This window comes from Ornithodoros turicata, chromosome 1 (assembly GCF_037126465.1).
Source record: "Ornithodoros turicata isolate Travis chromosome 1, ASM3712646v1, whole genome shotgun sequence".
Classification (NCBI taxonomy): domain Eukaryota; kingdom Metazoa; phylum Arthropoda; class Arachnida; order Ixodida; family Argasidae; genus Ornithodoros; species Ornithodoros turicata.
In genome coordinates this window covers 116,413,172-116,433,984 of record NC_088201.1, presented here as the reverse complement: position 1 = coordinate 116,433,984, position 20,813 = coordinate 116,413,172, and the positions used below count along the sequence as shown (strand labels likewise).

The 20,813-nt window shown below is 46.2% G+C and overlaps 1 protein-coding gene across 1 annotated transcript; it reads right to left on the bottom strand.

The window, feature by feature from the left end:
- Nucleotides 1-1,264: 1,264 nt before the first annotated feature.
- On the bottom strand, nt 1,265-5,164 carry LOC135383954 (uncharacterized protein K02A2.6-like). Its single transcript, XM_064613229.1, has one exon. The coding sequence runs from the start codon at nt 5,162-5,164 to the stop codon at nt 1,265-1,267; it is 3,900 nt and encodes a 1,299-aa protein (XP_064469299.1).
- Nucleotides 5,165-20,813: the final 15,649 nt, after the last annotated feature.

The following is a 20,813-nucleotide window of genomic DNA, read 5'->3' as shown; positions in this document are numbered from 1 at the left end:
TTAACATATTCATAATTGTGCTATAAGAACGAGTTAACCCGTAAGGAGGTTACGGCCTTGCACAATGCTGCATGAGAACGAAAAATTTGGCGAGGTAGAGAATAAAGGAAGTTTAAGCCAGATGTCCTGAATTTATGTTAAATCATTGAAATACATCTACACTGCGAAAATCATGCGTAGGAATTTCTTCACTTTAATTCCAATTACTATTAGAGCGAGTCAAAGCTGACCCGCATAATTGGTTCCGTCGTCATATTAACTTCGAATGAAAATTTGGTGAGTTCTGTCTTTACAGGGAACAACGGACGTTTAAGCCACAAGTTCGATCTACATTACATAAAAAAATCTACATTACAAAAAAACATGCTTGTAACTTTGTGCATCCTATTTAGTTTCACTATTATAGAGTGCGTCCAAGTTGGCTTTCACCAGGACTCCGTCGTCATATCGATCTCGATGAATGAAAATTTGGTGAGTTCCGCCTTGACAGGGAACAAAGGACGTTTAAGCCACATGTTTGAAATTGGTGGTAAATGATTGACAGGCATCTACACAACAACAAACAGGGGTGGCACTTTGTGCATTTCAATTAGTTTCGCCATTATAGCGCGTTAAAGTGTACCGGCGTGACGATTCCGTGTCATGTCGACCTATATCCATGAAAATTTGAGGAGTTCCGCCTTCACAGGGAACAAAGGACGTTTAAACCGCATGTTTGGAATTTATGGTAAATGACGGACAAGCGTCTACACTACAGCAAACACGCCTGGCACTTTGTGCATTTCAATTAGTTTCGCCATTGTAACGCGCTAACGTGTACCTGCTTGACGATTCCGTGTCAGGTCGACCTCTATCAATGAAAATTTCATGAGTTCCGCCTTGACAGGGAACAAAGGACGTTTAAGCCACATGTTTGAAATTGATGGTAAATGGTTGACATCTACACTACAACAAACACGCGTGGCACTTTGTGCATTTCAATTAGTTTCGCCATTATAGCGCGTTAAAGTGTACCGGCATGACGATTCCGTGTCATGTCGACCTCTATCAATGTAAGTTTGATGAGTTCCGCCTTGACTGGTGTGAAACGTGTCATACACGGCCATCGACTTGAATCCAAAAGGCAACTTTATTGTCGTCATCCACGGCTTAAATACTGCCGGCATCGTCGTCGTCGTTATCACACTATTACTCTGCTGACATCCCCCTTTCTTCAAACAAGAAACCAAGTGAGAATAAACGTATAAAATGACACTAATAGAAATCAGTCCGGGTAGCGTTTCGGTTGTTTCTTCGCCCTTGTGCTTCTGCGTGGGGGTGCTGGCACTTCTCCAGCCGATGAGTCTTCCGCCTCCACATGATCCATGGGTGCTTGCATTCTGAGATGCTCCCTGGTCCTCGTCCTGGTAACTCCATCTTGGGTGGAAACGTCATATGATCTTGGGCTGGTTGCATGTCCTACGACGATGGCTGGAGACCACGTTTTCTTATTCGTGTCGTAGATGGTCACTCTTGACCCCTTTTCCACTTCAGGGAGCGGCCGTGTTCCTCGGTCGTAGAATTTCTTTTGCTGTTGACGTATCTCGCTGAGTCTTTCTCTCACGGTGTCCGGTGGAACCACAACAGGCTTGTAGTGCTCCGTAGCGCAGGGTACCAAGGTTCGGGTTTGGCGACTCATCAGCCGTTGTACCGGAGACTTCAAGACACTGTCGCGTGGACTGTTACGCCACTCCAAGAGTGCGTAATAAAACTCCTCAGCCGTCGATGTCCTACGAAGAAGCTTCTTGGCCTCTTGCACGGCACGCTCCGCCATGCCGTTACTTCTCGGATGGTAGGGGCTAGCTGTAATATGACGAATCTGGAGGTGTTCCAAGAACTGCTTGAACTCATAGCTGCTGAACGGAGGACCATTGTCGCTCACCAAAGTTACCGGCAGCCCATGGGTGGCGAATACTTTCATGCAGAAGTTGTTGATTTGGCGGGCGTTTGCAGTTTGTAGTTCCTGAACCTCGAAGTAGAATGAATAAAAATCAACCATGACTATGTACATCTTGTGGCCGTGTGCGAACAGGTCCAGCCCAACACGCTCCCATGGCAACCTCGGGATCTCATGAGACAACATTGGCATTTTCTTGTTCCTCGGCTTGTTTGCTTGACACTCGGCGCAGTTGTCGCAGACCTTGTCGATGGCATCGTTCAACTTTGGCCAAAACACGGTGCATCTTGCTCTTCTTTTCATCTTTTCCTTACCGACGTGCGCGGCGTGCAGGTGCTTGAGAACAGACTTCCTCATCGAAAACGGAATGACGACCCTGTCCGAGCGCAGAACAATGCCATCTTCCATGTGGATATCTTCTCTGTGAGGCCAAAATTCCACTGTCAGGCTGGGAACCTGCCCTCGATGTACAGGCCAACCAGAGTCTGCGTACTTGGAAAGAAGCTGCAGCTGTTCATCTGTTTTTGTAGCTTCCCTTATGAGTTGCAGTCTCCTTTCTGCAATGGGAAGTTCCTGTAGGGTGTTTACTTGAAGCATCTCGTCCGTTTCGTCCATGACTTCTGTTGTTGGAAATCTTGACAGGCCGTCTGGCAGAAGCTGTTCTTTGCCAGGTCTGTACCTTACGTCCAATGAGTAGGCTTGCAAACAAAGTCTCATGCGCTGTAGGCGTTGAGGACACTCATGCAGAGATTTTGCGAAGATGGCCTGCAGCGGCTTATGATCAGTTTCTACCACGACTGTGTGTTGTCCGAATATGTAGTGGTGAAATTTCTTGCAGCCATGTACAATCGCAAGCATTTCTTTTTCGATTTGTGCATATTTTTCTTGTGCCCCTGTGAAGGATCTTGATGAATAGGCTAGGGGTTTTCCTTCTTGCATCACAACGGCCCCCATGCCGTACTGGCTGGCGTCTACAGATAGAGTGATTTGCTTTCCAGGCTGGTAGTAAGCCAGAACTGGCGTCTTGGTGAGAGCTTCCTTTAAATGCTCGAAGGCAGTTTGGTGCACTTCAGTCCATACCCATGCATTGCCTTTTTTAAGGAGCTCTCGGAGCTCTGATGTGTGGTGAGAAAGTCTCGGAATGAAGCTTGAAACGTAGGTAATCATTCCTAAAAACGTTCGGAGCTCATGTACGTTCTTTGGCGGTGCGATGGCCCTGATGTCTTCAACCCGGTTTGGGTCGACTTTCAACCCTTCCGTCGTGAGTATGTGTCCGAGGTATTTAACTTCAGTTCTTGAAAACTGACATTTCTTCAGATTTAACTTCAGGTTGACTTCTCTGCATCTTTGGAGCAGACGTTGCAAGTTTTGGTCATAGTCTTCCTTGTCGGTACCCCACACCAGGATATCATCCATCACGACTTGAACATGAGGGAGGCCTTCCAGTACATCATTCATGGCCTTCTGGAAGACTTCAGGCGCGGTACAAATCCCGAAAGGCATTCGTGTGAAACGGTACCGCCCATATGGTGTGCTCATGGTGCATATTCTCGAGCTGTCCTCATCGAGAGGAATCTGCCAGAATCCCGACGATGCGTCCAGCGTGGAGAAAATTTTTGCTCCCGCCAGCTTGGATGCCACCTCCTCCAGAGTTTTCATGGGATAGTGCTCCCGCCGTAGGGCTTTGTTAAGGTCGACCGGATCCATGCAGATCCTCAGCTTTCCTGGTTTGGAGACGACCACCATGTAGCTGGACCAGTCGGTGGGCTCGTTGACCCTCTCAATGACTCCATCAGCCTCCATCCTTTGGAGTTCAGCTTTCACTTTATCCCTGAGTGCTAGCGGAACCTTTCGTGCCGGCCGTACTATGCCTTGTGATCCGGGTCGCAACTTCATCCGATACCTGACTCCCCTGAGTTTCCCCAGACCAATAAAGACATCTTCAAACATTTTGGCCGGGTCAAACTGAGCAGCGTTATTCTGTGTCTGTGCGCCGAGGGATCCGACTCGGTTGAGAAGACCAAGCCTTTCGCAAAGGCTTCCACTAAGCGTTGTCTGTACGTCTTCATCCACAACGAAGAAATCTTCGAGAACCCTTTTGCGCGGTGTCGACACTTCAAGGACAACCTTTCCAACAGCTCGCTTACTGAACCCGAAGAAAGTCTTCAGTGCTGCACGGCTCTTCATGACGTGCTTCGTCGTGATCATCTTCACCAGCCTCAAAGGGATCACTGAGCAATTTGCTCCTGTGTCCATCTTGCAGCGTAACTTGTCCTGCTCGATGCTTATCTCCGTCGTCCAACGGTCATCTGCTTGGACACTGCCAACCGACACGTGACAGAGCAGGTAGTCTTCGTCGCTCTCACTCTGAGATGTCTCTACGCGAACCTCGTTCAGCTTCTTCCCTTTCCTGGGATTCCTCTTCTGTGGCTTCCGGGTCCTCCGTGGCGGTCCGCGGCAGACCTTGGCGAAGTGGTTTCGAAGTCCGCACTTGCTGCATTGTTTTCCGAGTGCTGGGCAGTTCCCTGAGCGATGCTCCTTGTAGCCACAATTCCCGCAGGATGTGCAAGTTGCTAAACCGTTTACTTCTGCCCCGTCAGGCACCTTCTCTTTGCGTATTTCCATAAAGCGCTCTTTTGACATCTCCTGGGTTCGACAGCACTCGAGGACCTTCGTGAAGCTTGGATTATCGCTTATGAGTTTTCTTTGTAGTTGTTGGTCTTTGACTCCCAGTATTATACGGCTTTTCAGCATCCTTTGTTCGAAGTCGCCGAACTCACAGTTCCGAGCCAGCGTCCTGAGTTCTGTGAGCCAGTCGTCGAACCTCTCGCCTTCCTTCTGGTCCCGTTTTCCAAAGACAAATTCATGGTAGGTCAGGTTGACTGTTGGCTTCATGTAGGCCTCAAACTTCGTTCGAACGACCTCAACGTTCTGCTTGTCGGCCTCATTTTCGAATACGAACGTATCAAAGATCCGCCGCCCTACGTCACCGATGCATACCAAAAATGTTGCTGCCTGTACCTTGCTAGGTTGTTGGGTGAGGTGGGTTGCAACGGCGAAGAGATCATACTCTGCTCTCCAAGTCTTCCATGCTTTCCACATGTCACCGGAAATATCCAACGGCTTGGGCGGTGGAAGTAGACTCGTCATGACAGGAGCCACCGGCGCGGTGGACGTAGGAGTGGAGCTCGGTTCTTCAACCCGCGATGAACCTGATGCGTTCTCCATGACGTATATGTTCGAAAGGCGCTGCCACCATGTGAAACGTGTCATACACGGCCAGCGACTTGAATCCAAAAGGCAACTTTATTGTCGTCATCCACGGCTTAAATACTGCCGGCATCGTCGTCGTCGTTATCACACTATTACTCTGCTGACAACTGGGAACAAAGGACGTTTAAGCCACATCTTTCAAATTTATGGTAAATGATGGACAAGCACCTACACTACAACAAACACGCGTGGCACTTTGTGCATTTGAATTAGTTTCGCCATTACAGAGGTTTAAAGTGTACCCGCCTGACGATTCCTTGTCAGGTCGACCTCTATCAATGGAAATTTGATGAGTTCCGCCTTGACAGGGAACAAAGGACGTTTAAGCCACATGTTTGAAATTTATGGTAAATGATGGGCAAGCATGTACACTACAATAAACACGCGTGGCACTTGGTGCATTTCAATTAATTTCCCCATTATAGCGCGTTAAAGTGTACCCGCGTGACGATTCCGTGTCAGGTCGACCTCTATCAATGTAAACTTGATGAGTTCCGCCTTGACAGGGACAAGGACCTTTAAGCTACAGCTCTTTTCCCTGAGATGTTTGCATTCTTTACAGGTCTGAAATTTATGGTAAATGTATCATGTATCAACGCTACAACAAACACGCGTGGTAATTCGTTCATCTTAAATACCCTTACCATTAGAGCGCGTCAAAGTTGACCCACATAATTGATTCCGTTGTCACATCGACCTGGAGTTCACAGTTAAGAAAGGGCGTTTATGCCACAAGTCCTAAATTTATTTTAAACGATTGACAATAATCTACATTACAACAAACGCGGGTGGTGTTGTGCAAAACGGGGATTCCTGTAGCGGTGAAGTAAGTGGGAGTGCAAGGAGAAGTCATCTGCTATTCACATATTAACTGCACAGGCTATCGCACAGCATTATAGCAACTAAATCAAACTGAACGCCATGCAGTGTGATATAGGTCCAGTACAGCATTATTAAGCCAAAACTCTGACGCTCTCGCCCTGCCGTTACTCTCATACCTACCTCTGTTAAACTATCTCAACAAAAAAAAAAATGAAGAAGAAAGGAAAAAAGAGAAGAAAAAAAACAATCCCAGCACACCGTGAATCGAACCACGGACCCCGAAAGCAGGGACCAGCATCTTTACCACTAAGCCAACGACGCCATACGGGGTCCCTCGAGGAATGAAGGTACAGACGCTCCGCAAGCCACACGGAGCTTGTCAATACTTCTTTTGTCGTGGGAACAAAATAGGAGCGTCCCACAACAGCGCACAAAGTTGCAAAGCGTACAAGACAAATTCAACTTTCATGTCCTACATGCGCTTTTTCCGAAGAACCCATTGTTTTAGCCAAGTACAACAAAAATAGCACACCAGTGCATTCTGCCATGAAGCCAACACGGCGAAAATAAGTCCTCCAGGAACAAAACTGTGACGCTCTTGCGCTTCCATTCCACTAGTACACCATCGATGGGCCTCTCACAGCAACACCCTTGTGTGGGCTTTTCTTTCTAAAGCTCAGCGTCAACAGATATTCTCACAAAAACAGGTGGAATGCATTGCTTCAATGGAGGGCAGCGAGTACGCCGGTCAAGCCAACTTTAAGAAACCGTGTCCCGGATTTCTGGGAACGCATACATTTACAGATCGCGGTCTCGCTATATGTTTAACCATTTTATCCTATTATACTCACTATCACCCATATGTCAGCCGCACATATATCGGGACGCTAACAGAGTTCCATTTGACACCTTGCGTTCTTATCTGGTAGGAATTGCACCGTTTGGATTAACGATGATTCAAGAGCAGAAATTTATTTGTGCGAGTTTCAGCATCTCTTGTATCCACATTCATTGAAACTCGATGACCGTATAAAGCGCGGTGAACCATTAGACAATTTCGGCTGATACCATTTTGCTCTGCTTACGAGAAGCTACATGCACTTCAAGGAAAAAGTGTTCGGTATCGAAATAAATAAGTTATGGTTAAAAGTGAAAGCCAAACTGGATACCACCATCTAATCAGGAAGCATACTTTGATGGAAAACACGTATCAAAATTAGCTTAACAGCAGTCAAGAGGACACATTTTAGTGGAACCATTTCAATTTGAGACGAATATTGTGCTGTTTGAAGTTCTAGCGCATAATTCTTGAAATCAAGTCATCTGGGAAACTCCAAAGGATATGTATTCCGTGCTTCATACAGTCGATTCGTGATTTTTTTTTTCTTTCGTTTTAAGGTACATCCTTCGTTTTACGAATCTGACGGTCTCGGAAAAATGAGTAAAACCGTTTGAGTATTCCACTCGCTTCGAGATCATGCAACTTGCTACAAAGCGACTGTGTCTTATTGACATACACTATCAAGCACGGACTTCATTCAACGGTCAAGTATATAACTCTATTTACTTGATGCAGCAGTCGAAAAGGCATTTTGCGAGGTCGATAACGTTTTTGTGTGGTTGGCGTTCCCAAAGAGCGTTTGGAAAAAGCGGCACGAGGTATCGCAGTCAAAGTCGGCACAAGGTATCGCATTTCACATGCTGCTTCTACGAAAGCAGAAGCTGTCCACGATGCATTCACGTGATCCCTCCTTCCCTTGAAATAAAACAAATATCAAGGGTCTTATAAGCTAGCGGTCGAAGATTGCCCGAGTCCGGTAATTGTGAACACACCTCCATGGGCGACGCAACTTTTGAAAGGATCTGAGTATACCCTCGCCCTTATGCCATTTTTTGTTATTTTTATTTCGAAACCATCACAGCTGGTAACCAAAACACGTGGTCATGCGCTGTTTCTCGATTCGTTTTTTGCTGTGGTCGCATTGTGGAACGCAAGTTTGGAAATGCGTGTATATAGCACACCCCTACTTTATAGTGATTGTTGAGAGTGTCATCAGGGGGTTATTCCCTTTACCGTGTGGCATATCGGACTGCAAAAGCCGTACTCCAACACAAATACACGACACAGTATGAGAGACATATCAGAAAGTGGAAACGTTAACCGATTCTTTGATAATGCTGCTTGTTGTTGTTGTGTGGCACCTGATCAACATTTGAGCCGTCCTAGACTTTGTTCTGATTGAGAAAAGCATTCTCAGGACGTTTCGTTTTCCTGTGTTTTGCAGATTGCCTTTGTACAATGATGACGTCAAGCAAGACTCTGGTAATTTGTAACATATTTTTCGTTAGTTAAATAAAATTGTAGAAAACTGATGTGCTAAAATAAAAAGGAATATATAAAGTGTTGTCTGGTCTCTGACATACATCATTATTTGGGTATACTTATCAAAGTGTCATGGGAAAAATCATGCTGTGACGCGCCATCCATTTTTTCAAACCGAAACTACAGATGGTCAAAAGCTTGAAACTAGAGGGCATCTGGCAACCATTCAGAACATAGGAATGTCAAACGGAAAATAAAACTACACATGGTCAGAAACCAACCAACCTACCTGGCAACCAACCAAGGTGGCGGACTGATCGTGACGTCAGTCCGATCGAAAAAATGCTATTAAATGTCACCGGATGCCAAGGCTACACACGGTCAGAAACCATAGGGCAACCAACCTAGGCGGCGGACCCCGATCGGTGACATCCATTTTTTTTTCAAACCGAAGCTGACACTACAGGCGATCAAAGCCTGAAAACTAGAGGGCGCTTGGCGAAACCTGGGAATTTCAAACCGAAACCAAAAACACACATGGTCAGAAACCAACCAACCTACTTGGCGCTCTAATGCGATACCCAACCTAGGTGACGGCGGATAGTGACGTCAGCCTCATCGGAAAATGCTATGAAATGTCACCGGATGTTATTGCGTATCATTGCGTGTTATTAAATGTCATTGCCTGTTATTACGTGCCATTGCGTGTTATTAAACGTTATTAAATGTGCATCAAGGTGGCTATCAAACAGTATCCACACATGAGCTCCCATAGTTTACCTGAGTTAAGAGTTACTTTATCCTGGCGGCGCATGTTATTGAAACCTGGGAACTCATTGTTCACACTATCGATACATGATTTGCCATTGTTTTCTGAGATATCTTATCGTGCGTGTCGCTTGTAACTTGAGCGGCCCATTGTTACGTACTGTTATATCTATCACTACTGTGTGTCTTAGTGCTTTTAACCTGTTTAATTATGACATGGCAGTATTAACTATAGGTTTTCACGCAGGTGTCTAAGGTTCGCGAGCTGGATCTGTGGCTACCTTCGCCCAAGAAATAGGCTGCACATATCTGGATGTGCTCTTCGGGCAATCAGAGGACTCTTCCCATCGCCATCATGTAAGAGCACTAACATTCAGAAGGATAACATATTCCGTTTACAGGTTATAACTTACCTTGGATACCATGGTATCCCTTGGATACCTTGGTATCCTATGGATACCAATTTTTTTACAATACAATATTCAATAGAGCTCAAAAAACAAAACAACTTGTGATCCATGAGTTTTTCTACTTGTCTGTATTCTAGCAGGCAAAATTGGGAAAGTCTAGCAGTCACAAGTGAATATGATAAGTATGTAAAGAGTTTGAAACATTCGAATAATTTTACTAAAAAACAAGCTTTTGGACGCAGTCCGTTCTTCATTAGGCACGATACAAAAGCTTGATAATTCGTAGGCCATCGAAATCGTGTGAGTGTACATGTGTTTGCACACTCGCTTCATTTCATGGAGGTTTCTTTCAAGTACACTGCTTCAGTTCGCATCCTTTTGCTCCACAGCAATGTACTGGACACGAGCTGTGCACATCGCTCAACTGGCCTGAACACGATTAATCTATTAATTAAAGCTAATTGGGACCCCCCACATTAACCAGCACCCTCCAGGGAGCCACCACACTAATGGGGATCATCTAACTCGTGTCAAGACCACCTTAGCGTTGTGCACAACTCGTGTCCATAAAAAAGAAAAAATAGATAGAGATAGAGTGGACAGAAGGAATTTAGTTGAAGATCAACGACGCCATCTTGAAGAAAGCGGTCGGTAACGGCCGCTGACCATCGCTGAGCAACGGAGCACAGAGGCAGGTTGGAATGCATCACAGCTGTGACCACCAGTTCTGGACATCCTGTGACGTCATCATGGTAGGTCTGGGCAGGTTAGGACAGCTCTGGACATGCAAGAAGAGAAACACTCATAATACAGAGGCTGTGAAAGCAAGAGTAAATATGCTAACCATCAATAGCTAACAACAAAAATAATTAGTTACACAACAAATGAGCCCACCACAACGTACAACAGTCACGGGGAACACAGAAGGATGCGACTGCTCCATCCGACAGCCAGGCGCACAACTGAATTGTAATGCTTTTTTCTCCTCTATAAAGCCATGCATCTGCACCCCACTAACGGTTACTTTCTCAACTAATATCATGAAAACATTATTAAGAATCACGCCAGCACTACTCTCATTCCCTTGACAGCTTTTACGGAAGATAGAAAATGGCGCGGATGTCTGGACAACAGCAACCAGCGCCAGACATGCACGGGCATGAAAGCCACAAACAAAGCGGGGACAAAGTTATCACGTGCGAAAGAATTAGTTACACAACAAATCAGCCCACCACAGCGACAATCACACGAGCACAGAACGATACGTCCATTCTATCCGAGAGCCAGGCACATAACTGGATTATAATGCTTTTTTCTCCTCTATAAAATCATGCATCCGTCCTTCTTGCGGTTACTTTCTGAACTAATTTAATCGCAAAATTATTAAGAATCGTTCTAGAACTATTCCCATTCATATCAAGGGTGCGGTAGCACAAGCGTCATCGTCAAGACAACAATGATCGACATGAATCTTTCTCATCCAAAAAGAAAAAAATACAAAGCTAGATGCATCAATAGAGGAAAGCATGCAGGTTGGGGCATGTCAGGTGATTGGACAACCAGCGCTGTTACTCAAGGAAAAATCGCACGAGCGCTGGGCAACAGAGGAAAGCAAACACAGAGAAACGCTTAAACAGAGTGAAAAATACACTCACCATTATCGGAGGATATTCACGTACACCGCCTTCCCTCATTGTAAATCTGCTCGACGCAAAATCCACTACAATTGTCAGACACCATTCACCAGTGATGAACCACACATCCGCACCCCATCAGAGGCAAACGGAATCCCACCGAAGATACGCTCTTCCACTAACGGCCAACACAATTGCTAGGAACATAATTAACGCGTCCACATCCGCAAGTGTCCAAGAGAGAATTGAATCCTTGCGCCCTCTGCAGGCTTTGCTCATTGGTCGTGACGTAATCCTATTGTCTCAGAGCTACACTATTTTTTTCTCACTAATGTCCAACCCATCTCCTCTGGACAAGGTCCACTTGAACAATACAGTCGCGGTATGACGTCATCACCCAAGACATGGAGCCACGTGGCTCAAGGACACGTAAGCTCTAGACAGGGGACCTGTTATTTATTAAATCACAATCCCACAATTATTTCCTTTATTCTACTATAATGATTGCATAGGAAAGATAAAAGTATTGCACAAAAACACCACACATGAGAGGTGATTGTAGAAATTAAACATTTCATTCCCAAAGTCTTACTAAATGAGATTTACAAATACAGGAAAAAACAAAATATCCTAACAAGTAACACCATCATTAGCTACATACAACGAGCTAATCGAGACATGTCCGTCCCGTCCGAGAGCCAGGCAGATAACTGAATAATGGCGCCTTGTTCCTCCTGAATAAAGCCACACACCTGTCCCCCTTGCGGCTACTCTCTGAACTAAACAAATAGCAAAATTATAAAGAATCCTTCTAGCTCTACTCCCATTCAGGGCAGCACTATTGACGTGAGAGTGCTTCAACTAGAAGAAGAAAAAAGAAAAAATACAGCACTACATGCAGAAGGAAAGCATGACAGAACAGGTCTGGGCATGTCAGGACATTGCTTAACGACCTGTGTCACGCCAGGAAAAGTCGCAGGTTTGTCAGACAACAATGGGTAAAAAGTGAAGAGGAACACTTGAACAAAGCAGAAAACGAGTATCGAACTATTTCACAACACACAAACACACTCCTCTTTTTCACAAACAATGCTCATCGTAAATCCCTCCAGGACAATGCACACCATCGGCCAACCTCTCATTTTCTGCCGCTGATTTTTTCTACAGTAACGGTCAATGCATTGCTGAGACACCTCAAAGACTGCATGACGTCACCACATCCTGTGTGAAGAAGGCAGTGGCAAAGACAAAGACTCCTATTATTTATTAAAATCGCAAGGGGTTTTCCTTTGTCCGACTCTTAATGATGTTCACTCTTATATTAAATTTAAAAAAGTATCGTGCATGAATCTTGATCTTAGCGATTATCACCCCAGAGGTTTATCATGGTACTTTCAATCATTAGAATCACAACACCAGTAAACTACCACTGCTCTTTGAAATAATAATAATTGAGACCCTGGAACACTCAACATCATCACCAGGCTTATGTAATACATAACCCTTTCTATGCTCATATGTGTGCGCGTTCTGATCCCGAGATCGCGGGTTCGAACCCGGCCGAGGACGCCAGCAACTTAGTGGAAGGGTACAAGTTGCTTAGACACGCCGTCTTCCGCGAGGGACGTTAAATACGGGGTGCCGTGTGATGAGCTTTCATCGCACGTTAAAGAACCCTCAGGTGGGCAAAAGCAATCCACAGACCGACCGCTGTGGCGTCGCTCATGATCTCAGTTGTCTCGCGACGTTAACACCCAATTATTATTACTATGCTCATATACTCGTTGTCTGAGGCTACACATCACTTTCTTATACTTATTCTATTTTATTTATCTATTTATTAATGATAGATTAGGGGGTACGTTATATTGTACCGATTTCGTCATTTGCTCCTAGGTAGTGCTCATACGCAAGAGTGACAGATCCGATTGGGAAAGTACGTAGACATTGCGACTTACTGTCGAAGTTGCTGGCTCCATTTGTTCGTGGAACACTGTCGGAACGGCGTCATGTCTCTGTTATTTCCTTTTTTGTGTCAATCCAAGTTGCACTTGCATGATGTTCTCATGCAGGTATGCATCATCGGCGAAATGCGAGGAGCATACGCGGACAGCATGAATACTCCTTGCTTCATCTGGATACCTGCTAGTGATATAGCTGCATCCCACTTTCGCTTCGTCTGGCTATCCCTAGGCGTGCGAAATCAATGTCGAGGTTTTCGAAGGAAGTTTTCCTTCAGCCGGGAACGCTGCATCGGTTTCCGGACAGCGTATCGCGCGAACAATGCAAGCGCAGATATTCTCCCGATTCACAAAGAGTATCCGTGTCACTAGAAAGTGAACCTCACATGTGAACCTCACATGTGAAGGCGGGCGACGGCAGGAAAAAGAAAGAAGCCCCAGACTTGACGGCAGACGACTTTGACCACGGATTAGCCAGATTCGACCTTGCGTCACACGATGTTGTTGGCGCTGGCGCTTTCGAGGATCAAAACGAAACCCAATCTTTTAAATTCGATTTCTCATCACCTGGGCAGTTTTAAGAGGAGAAACTTTGGCAAATAGCTCGTGGTAGTGTGCCGAACAAATTGGTATTGGATTCGTAACCATGGATCCGGATGCGACAGTCTCTTTAAAAGGACGGTCTCGTACAGATCGAGCGATTCCGAAACTTAGCTGAAAGTATATTCATGAGTGATGCCGAAACACAGTCGCGAAAGTTTCATTCAAAACAACGAAGTGGTTTTCGAGAAATTTACAGAAAGATGCCGTACTAGCAGACGACCGTCTGCTAGTACGGCATCTTTGGACGGCGGGAGTACGGCATTGGAAGTTGCCAGCTGGATTTACTCCCTCTCATACAACGTCAACGTTTTTATGGTGGAAGGTCTCCGATTGGGCGACCGAAGAACGAAACAGTTGTTTGGGGTTGGAAGGTGCCATACGCGACGCCGTAATGTCTGACAGCGAATTTAGCGATTGTGACTGCATCAAACAACAGTTGCTGTTCCCTGATTTCCGCACACGTCGGGAACTTTTAAACTTCAACGGCGCTCCGTATCGGTGATACCGCGGCCACTGAATCTGAGCAATAACAGGTGTGTTGCGATTCTCAAGTTGCACTATTGTTTAATAGAAGGAGAACACTGGCTTACATAACAAAGAGTATAAAACTATTGTAGAATTGCACGTTTTCATTTATTGTGACGCAAGGAACCAAACGCAGGATTGACATGCATCTGCATTGACAGGTACATCAGAGACGCAGCGTATGTACGCTTTACAAACCGGATCTGGCGATATCTTGGTCCAAGGAATAGACGCTGAATACCAGGATGTGTTGTGCACACAGTCCGGAACCTGTTCCCATCCGTCACGTACACATGGTGCTGTATTCCCCTGAAAGCTGTTGTAAGGTTTGTTTTCGTTGCTCAACTTTTTATTTGCATATAAAAATCTGTGTTTCATGGTACGTTATTTCAGGGCTTGGGCACTTCGTCATCAGCATCCCAACTTGGATAGTCTTCTTAAGGAAGCTGCTCTCAATATCCATTTCAGCAAGTAGCAGGAGGTTGTCAACGTGATAAGCGAAGGCATTCCATTCATGTTATTGCACCTGGAGCAAATGACAAAATCAAGGATAAGCTGATCTACGTCAGCGTCTTCAGGTACCCCTGACCTATGACAAAAAAAAAGCCATCTTTAGGACCATTCACATGTCTGCATCAAAGACTATGCCTCTGCATAGAATAAGCCCGTATCATAATTGATGATTATGATATTTATTTATTTTGATGTGCATGCCTTAAGGGCCTCCACAAGGGTGTTACCTTTCTTCAAAGTTTCTCAACGTAAGACAGGAGCCGCTGGGTATGCTAACAAATATATGTATCGTCATCCAACTGTTTTTTTCAGCCTTGTCAGACACTGTGCAGCTGGCAGGCAGGGTACGAGGGATGTCCAATACTTAGATGTCCCTCACAAAGGTGCAAGATGGAACACCTTAGTTTGTCATGCACCTTAGGTTTGCTCATATCACACCAGGGTGCTAATGAGCCCATACTGGCTCACATTTTGATTCAGTGCCAAGGGTTGCACACTAAAATATCCAGCACGTGAAATATAAAACGCGTGAAAGTCTTTAAAAAGTTTCAAAAATATCAAACACCTAGCTGTGCATTACAAATGTGCAAGATGGAACAGCGGTTTTGAACTTGTTGAATGTTGCGCCAGTATATTCATGAGCCCATACTGGTTCAGATTTTGATTCGATATCAGGGATTACACACTGAGATGTCCAGCACGTTGAATAGAAAAGATGTGGAAATGTTTAAAAGAACTCACAAATACTTAGATGTGCCTGACAAATGTGCAAGACGAAACAGCGGTCTGCAACTTGTTCACATGTCATCTGCATTATTGTTGCTCATGTTACACCGGTGTCTTCATGAGCCCATACTGGTTCAGATTTTGATGCGATATCAGGGATTACACACTGAGATGTCCAGCACGTTGAATATAAAAAATGTGGAAATGTTTAAAAGAACTCACAAATACTTAGATGTGCCTGACAAATGTGCAAGACGAAACAGCTGTCTGCAACTTGTTCACATGTCACCTGCATTATTGTTGCTCATGTTACACCGGTGTCTTCATGAGCCCATACTGGTTCAGATTTTGATGCGATATCAGGGATTACACACTGAGATGTCCAGCACGTTGAATATAAAAAATGTGGAAATGTTTAAAAAAATTCACAAATACTTAGATGTGCCTAATAAATGTGCAAGACGAAACAGCGGTCTGCAACTTGTTGACACGTCGTCTGCCTTATTGTTGCTCTTGTTACACCAGTGTCTTCATGAGCCCATACTGGTTCAGATTTTGATTCGATATCAGGGATTACACGCTGAGATGACCAGCACGTTGAATATAAAAGATGTGGAAATGTTTAAAAAAATTCACAAATACTTAGATGTGCCTGACAAATGTGCAAGACGAAACATCGGTCTGCAACTTGTTCACATGTCGTCTGCATTATTGGTGCTCATGTTACACCCGTGTCTTCATGAGCCCATACTGGTTCCGATTTTTGATTCGATATCAGGGATTACACACTGAGATGTCAAGCACGTTGAATATAAAAGATGTGGAAATGTTGAAAAAAATATACAACTACTTAGATGTGCCTGACAAATGTGCAAGACGAAACAGCGGTCTGCAACTTGCTCACATGTCGTCTGCATTATTGTTGCTCATGTTACACCGGTGTCTTCATGAGCCCATACTAGTTCAGATTTTGATTCGATATCAGGGATTAGACACTGAGATGTCCAGCATGTTGAATATAAAAAATGTGGAAATGTTTAAAAAATTCACAAATACTTAGACGTGCCTGACAAATGTGCAAGACGAAACAGCGGTCTGCAACTTGTTCACATGTCCTCTGCATTATTGTTGCTCATGTTACACCGGTGTCTTCATGAGCCAATACTGGTTCAGATTTTGATTCGATATCAGGGATTACACACTGAGATGTCCAGCACGTTGAATATAAAAGATGTGGAAATGTTTAAAAAATTCACAAATACTTAGATGTGCCTGACAAATGTGCAAGATGGAACAACATGTTGACATGTCGTCTGCCTTACTGTTGCTCATGTTACACCGGTGTGTTCATGAGCCCATACTTGCTCAGATTTTGATTAGATATCAGGTGTTGCACACTGAGATGTCCAGCACGTTGAATATTGCCACGAATCATCATCGCGAAACTTCCAGGGCAGGTATGAAACGGTACATCTCATCCCGGCGCATGCTGAAGAAGAAGCAAGAAGCTTCCAGACACATCGCCTGCTCTCTGGCAAACGCACGTGCTGTTTCTAGGCTTTTCGGCGCGACCCTTAAATGCTTGTGCGCTCCAAGCTGGAGCATTCATTCTTTGGACTCAGTTGTGTTCAGAGAGCTATCACTCTTGTGTTTTGCTACCAAGTAGTCTAATAAACCGTTCGCTGTTTATTCGACGACTCGCCGACCCATTTCGCTTCGTGACATTTCTGGTGGAGGTGCGGGGCATTCCTTGTCCAACGGCCTGGAAGACCAACTGCGACAAAGCAGACGACAGCTTGGTCTGCCTGCAGAATTCGGTTCATTAGAACCCCCTAAACGCAAGAAGAAGATGACTGCGGAAACCAGTACCCAAGTGGCGCAACCTGTTGCCACGCCCATAGCCCCTGCACGGTCGCCGAAGACATTCAGCGGGGAGTATTATGACGACGTGGACGATTGGGTCGACCACTATGAGCGGATCGCCAAGTTCAACAACTGAAGTGACGACCAGAAGCTCGTCAACGTCTATTTCTCCCTGGAAGGCACCGCGAAGACATGGTTCGAGAACCGGGAGGCTTCGCTCACGTCCTGGGACGTCATCAAAAGCAAACTCCGCGAGGCGTTCGCTTTTCAACAACGAGCTGAACGCGCTGAACATCTGCTCCAGAGACGGATCCAGCTGCCAAACGAAAGCGTTACAGGCTTCGTCGAAGATGTGTTGCGGCTCTTCCGGCGAGCTGACCCCAAAGCATCCGAGGAGAAGAAGGTTCAGCGACTCATGAGGGGCGTAAATTAAGAGATTTTTCGCGCCCTGTCCCGGGATCCACCCGCCACGACCGACGCTTTTCTGGACGAAGCCGTCCGCATTTAGAGGACCCTGCTCTCTCGCGCTACCGTCAACGAACGACACCAGGGCTACGAGGCTTTCTCCATGACCTCTGGCTTCGACGTCGGATCGCTCAGACAGCTGATTCGAGAGGTGGTACGCGAAGAAGTACGAGCTGTCCTCTGTCCTGAGAAGGCTCAACACCCTTTGTCTTCGATCGGTGCGATCATCAAGGACGAGGTTCAGCAGGCAATCCAGACATCGTCAACCGCCAACCCCGACGCCGAAGTACCGAGACCAACCTACGCCGCCGCTGTGAGACAGGTGCCACCTACTCGTCCGTCGTACTACGGAAACCGTTGGACGCCTCCTCGGCCTGTCCAACCTACTCCGAGCGTCCCGCCACGCTCTCAGCCGTTTCGCAAAACGGACGTTTGGCGGACTCCCGACTTCAGACCGCTCTGCTACCACTGCGGAGAGGCCAACCACGTCTATCGCCGATGTCCCTACCGACGACTTGGCCTTCCCGGTTTTTCACCCGACGCCCCCCGCCCCCAGCGCGGTAGTCGCCCCGCGGCAATTGAAGACTATCTACGGCAGCAGAATGCTTCTGCTGGCTCGCGACGCGACCTGTCCCCGAGCGTCCCCCACAGCAGCAGGTCACCAGGAGGAGCACGTTCACCGTCACCAGCAAGACGACCTGTGTGGCGCAGCCCTAACCGGGAAAACTGAAGACTGCAGCTCCGGGAGGTGAAGCTGCGGACCGACGACAAGTTACAATTCCTCCAACTCCACGAACAGCAACGCAGCACCAACACGACGCTCAAAAAATTACCAATAACCTGAAAATAGTCATCGACGGCCATGAGATGATTGCGTTAATCGATACCGGAGCCGACGACTCTGTTATAAGTGGTAGGTTGGCTAAGAAGCTTCGCAAGGTGCAAACGAAGTGGGATGAGCCTAACATCGGCACTGCTGGTGGACATGTCGTAACACCGACTGGCCGATGCACGGCAGTCATACAAGTGCGTGACATCCAGTACGTCGTCAGCTTTGCCGTCTTGCCGAACTGCCCACGGGATGTAATACTCGGAATGGACTTCCTAGTCGAAAACGAAGCAATCATCGACTTCACAAATGGAGTTATCTCTTTCAAAACGCCGGAAACAGCAAAAGACAAGTGGTGGGCACGAATAACCCCGGAGAAACGCGCAAACACGGACGTAACCGCCGTGATGACTCAGCACGTCAACCTGCCTCCCTTGTCGTCAGTCCTTGTGACCGCTACGTGCGAGAGAGCACCGACTGGCTGTTTGTTGGCTGAAGGCAACACGCAACTTCTCCTCGAACGAGGAATTGGGATAGCAAGAGGAATTGTGCCCGTAAGAAACGGAATATTCGAACTCCTTCTCACAAATTTTCGCCCGGAGCCACAACACCTGGCGAACGGCACGAAGATAGCCGTCATCGTAGACCAATACTCCACCACGGATGTTTGCCTGATGGACACTGCTCGCATCGCGGTCACCACGGAACACGAGGCCGAACATTTCGACGTAAACCCTCAACTCAATACAACTCAAAAGCAAACCCTACTCCAGATGCTCAACGATTTCAGTGACGGCTACGCTGCATCGTCGAAAGTAAGACAAACGCCCATTGCGAAGCACCGCATCATCGTCGACGAAAAGGCCCGTCCAATTCACCGCATGCCGTACCGGGGCTCCTGCAAAGAGCGAGAAACGATCCGAACGCAAATAGAAGAGATGCTAAGAGATTACATTATCCAGCCGTCGACCAGTCCGTGGGCATCGCCGGTGGTACTAGTGAAGAAGAAGGACGGGACACTCAGGTTCTGCGTCGACTACCGGAAACTCAATGAGATAACGAAGAAGGACGTCTACCCGTTACCGCGCATTGACGACACGCTTGATCGCCTTCAAAACGCAAAATTGTTCTCTTTCATGGACCTCAAGATGGGGTACTGGCAAATTGAAGTCGACGAACGGGACCGTGAGAAGACTGCCTTCGTCACGCCGGATGGACTTTACGAATTCAAGGTTATGCCTTTCGGCCTTTGCACAGCACCAGCGACGTTCCAGCGTGTTATGGATACAGTTCTCGCCGGGTTGAAGTGGCAAACCTGCCTGGCGTACCTCGACGATGTTGTCGTCTTCGCAAGAACATTCGAAGAACATGTTGAACGGCTAAAGCAAGTCCTCGAGGCTATCAGAACTGCAGGGCTGACGTTGAAGCCTCAGAAGTGTCGATTCGGCTACGACCCAGACAACACAGTGATGTCCAGTGGATGTCCAATGGATATCCATGCGGGAAATGCGGGATATCCAGAGGATATCCCACCATGTCCCGCGGACATCCAGGTCACATCCCGGTGACTGCTAGAAGACGTCCCACGGCAATCCTATGGACTTCGTGTGGGACGTGTCACGGACATGTTATGGACCTGTCGGGATATGCGTACTATATCGTAGCTAGGTGTTCAGCAACGTTCAATATGTTGTCATTGAAGCGTGCCGAGATGGTTTCCTGATTGTGGGAAATGAGACATTATGACGCAAGACGGTTGCGTAATTCAAATTGTAATGACACTTTTTTATTGCAAATAACAGATGTAGTATGCAACACATGCACGCACGAGTAAAGCATCGTTACTTAAAGTGAAAACTTGTAATGTGAGGACAGGTGCTTGCACAGCTTGCCAATTCACCAAGCCATTTACCCACTTACACAAATGGCAATTGCATTCTGAAGTACATAATCTAAAACCAGAATCCTTACATATTTACATATTCTCTCTAGTTAAGTATGAAGTCGCGTTATGCTTTATATAGGTTTGAAAAATATCACATCAATGAGCATAGCATCTAGTGCATCATGAGCATTTTACACATAATTTTGCAGTAAAGCAACTGAAAACAAACATCGAAAACTACAAACCCCATGAACAACTGCTGCATGAAAGAACTACA

Coding starts and splice junctions, on each gene's coding strand:
- LOC135383954 (XM_064613229.1), bottom strand. CDS start 5,164: ATGGAGAACGCATCAGGTTCATCGCGGGTTGAAGAACCGAGCTCCACT.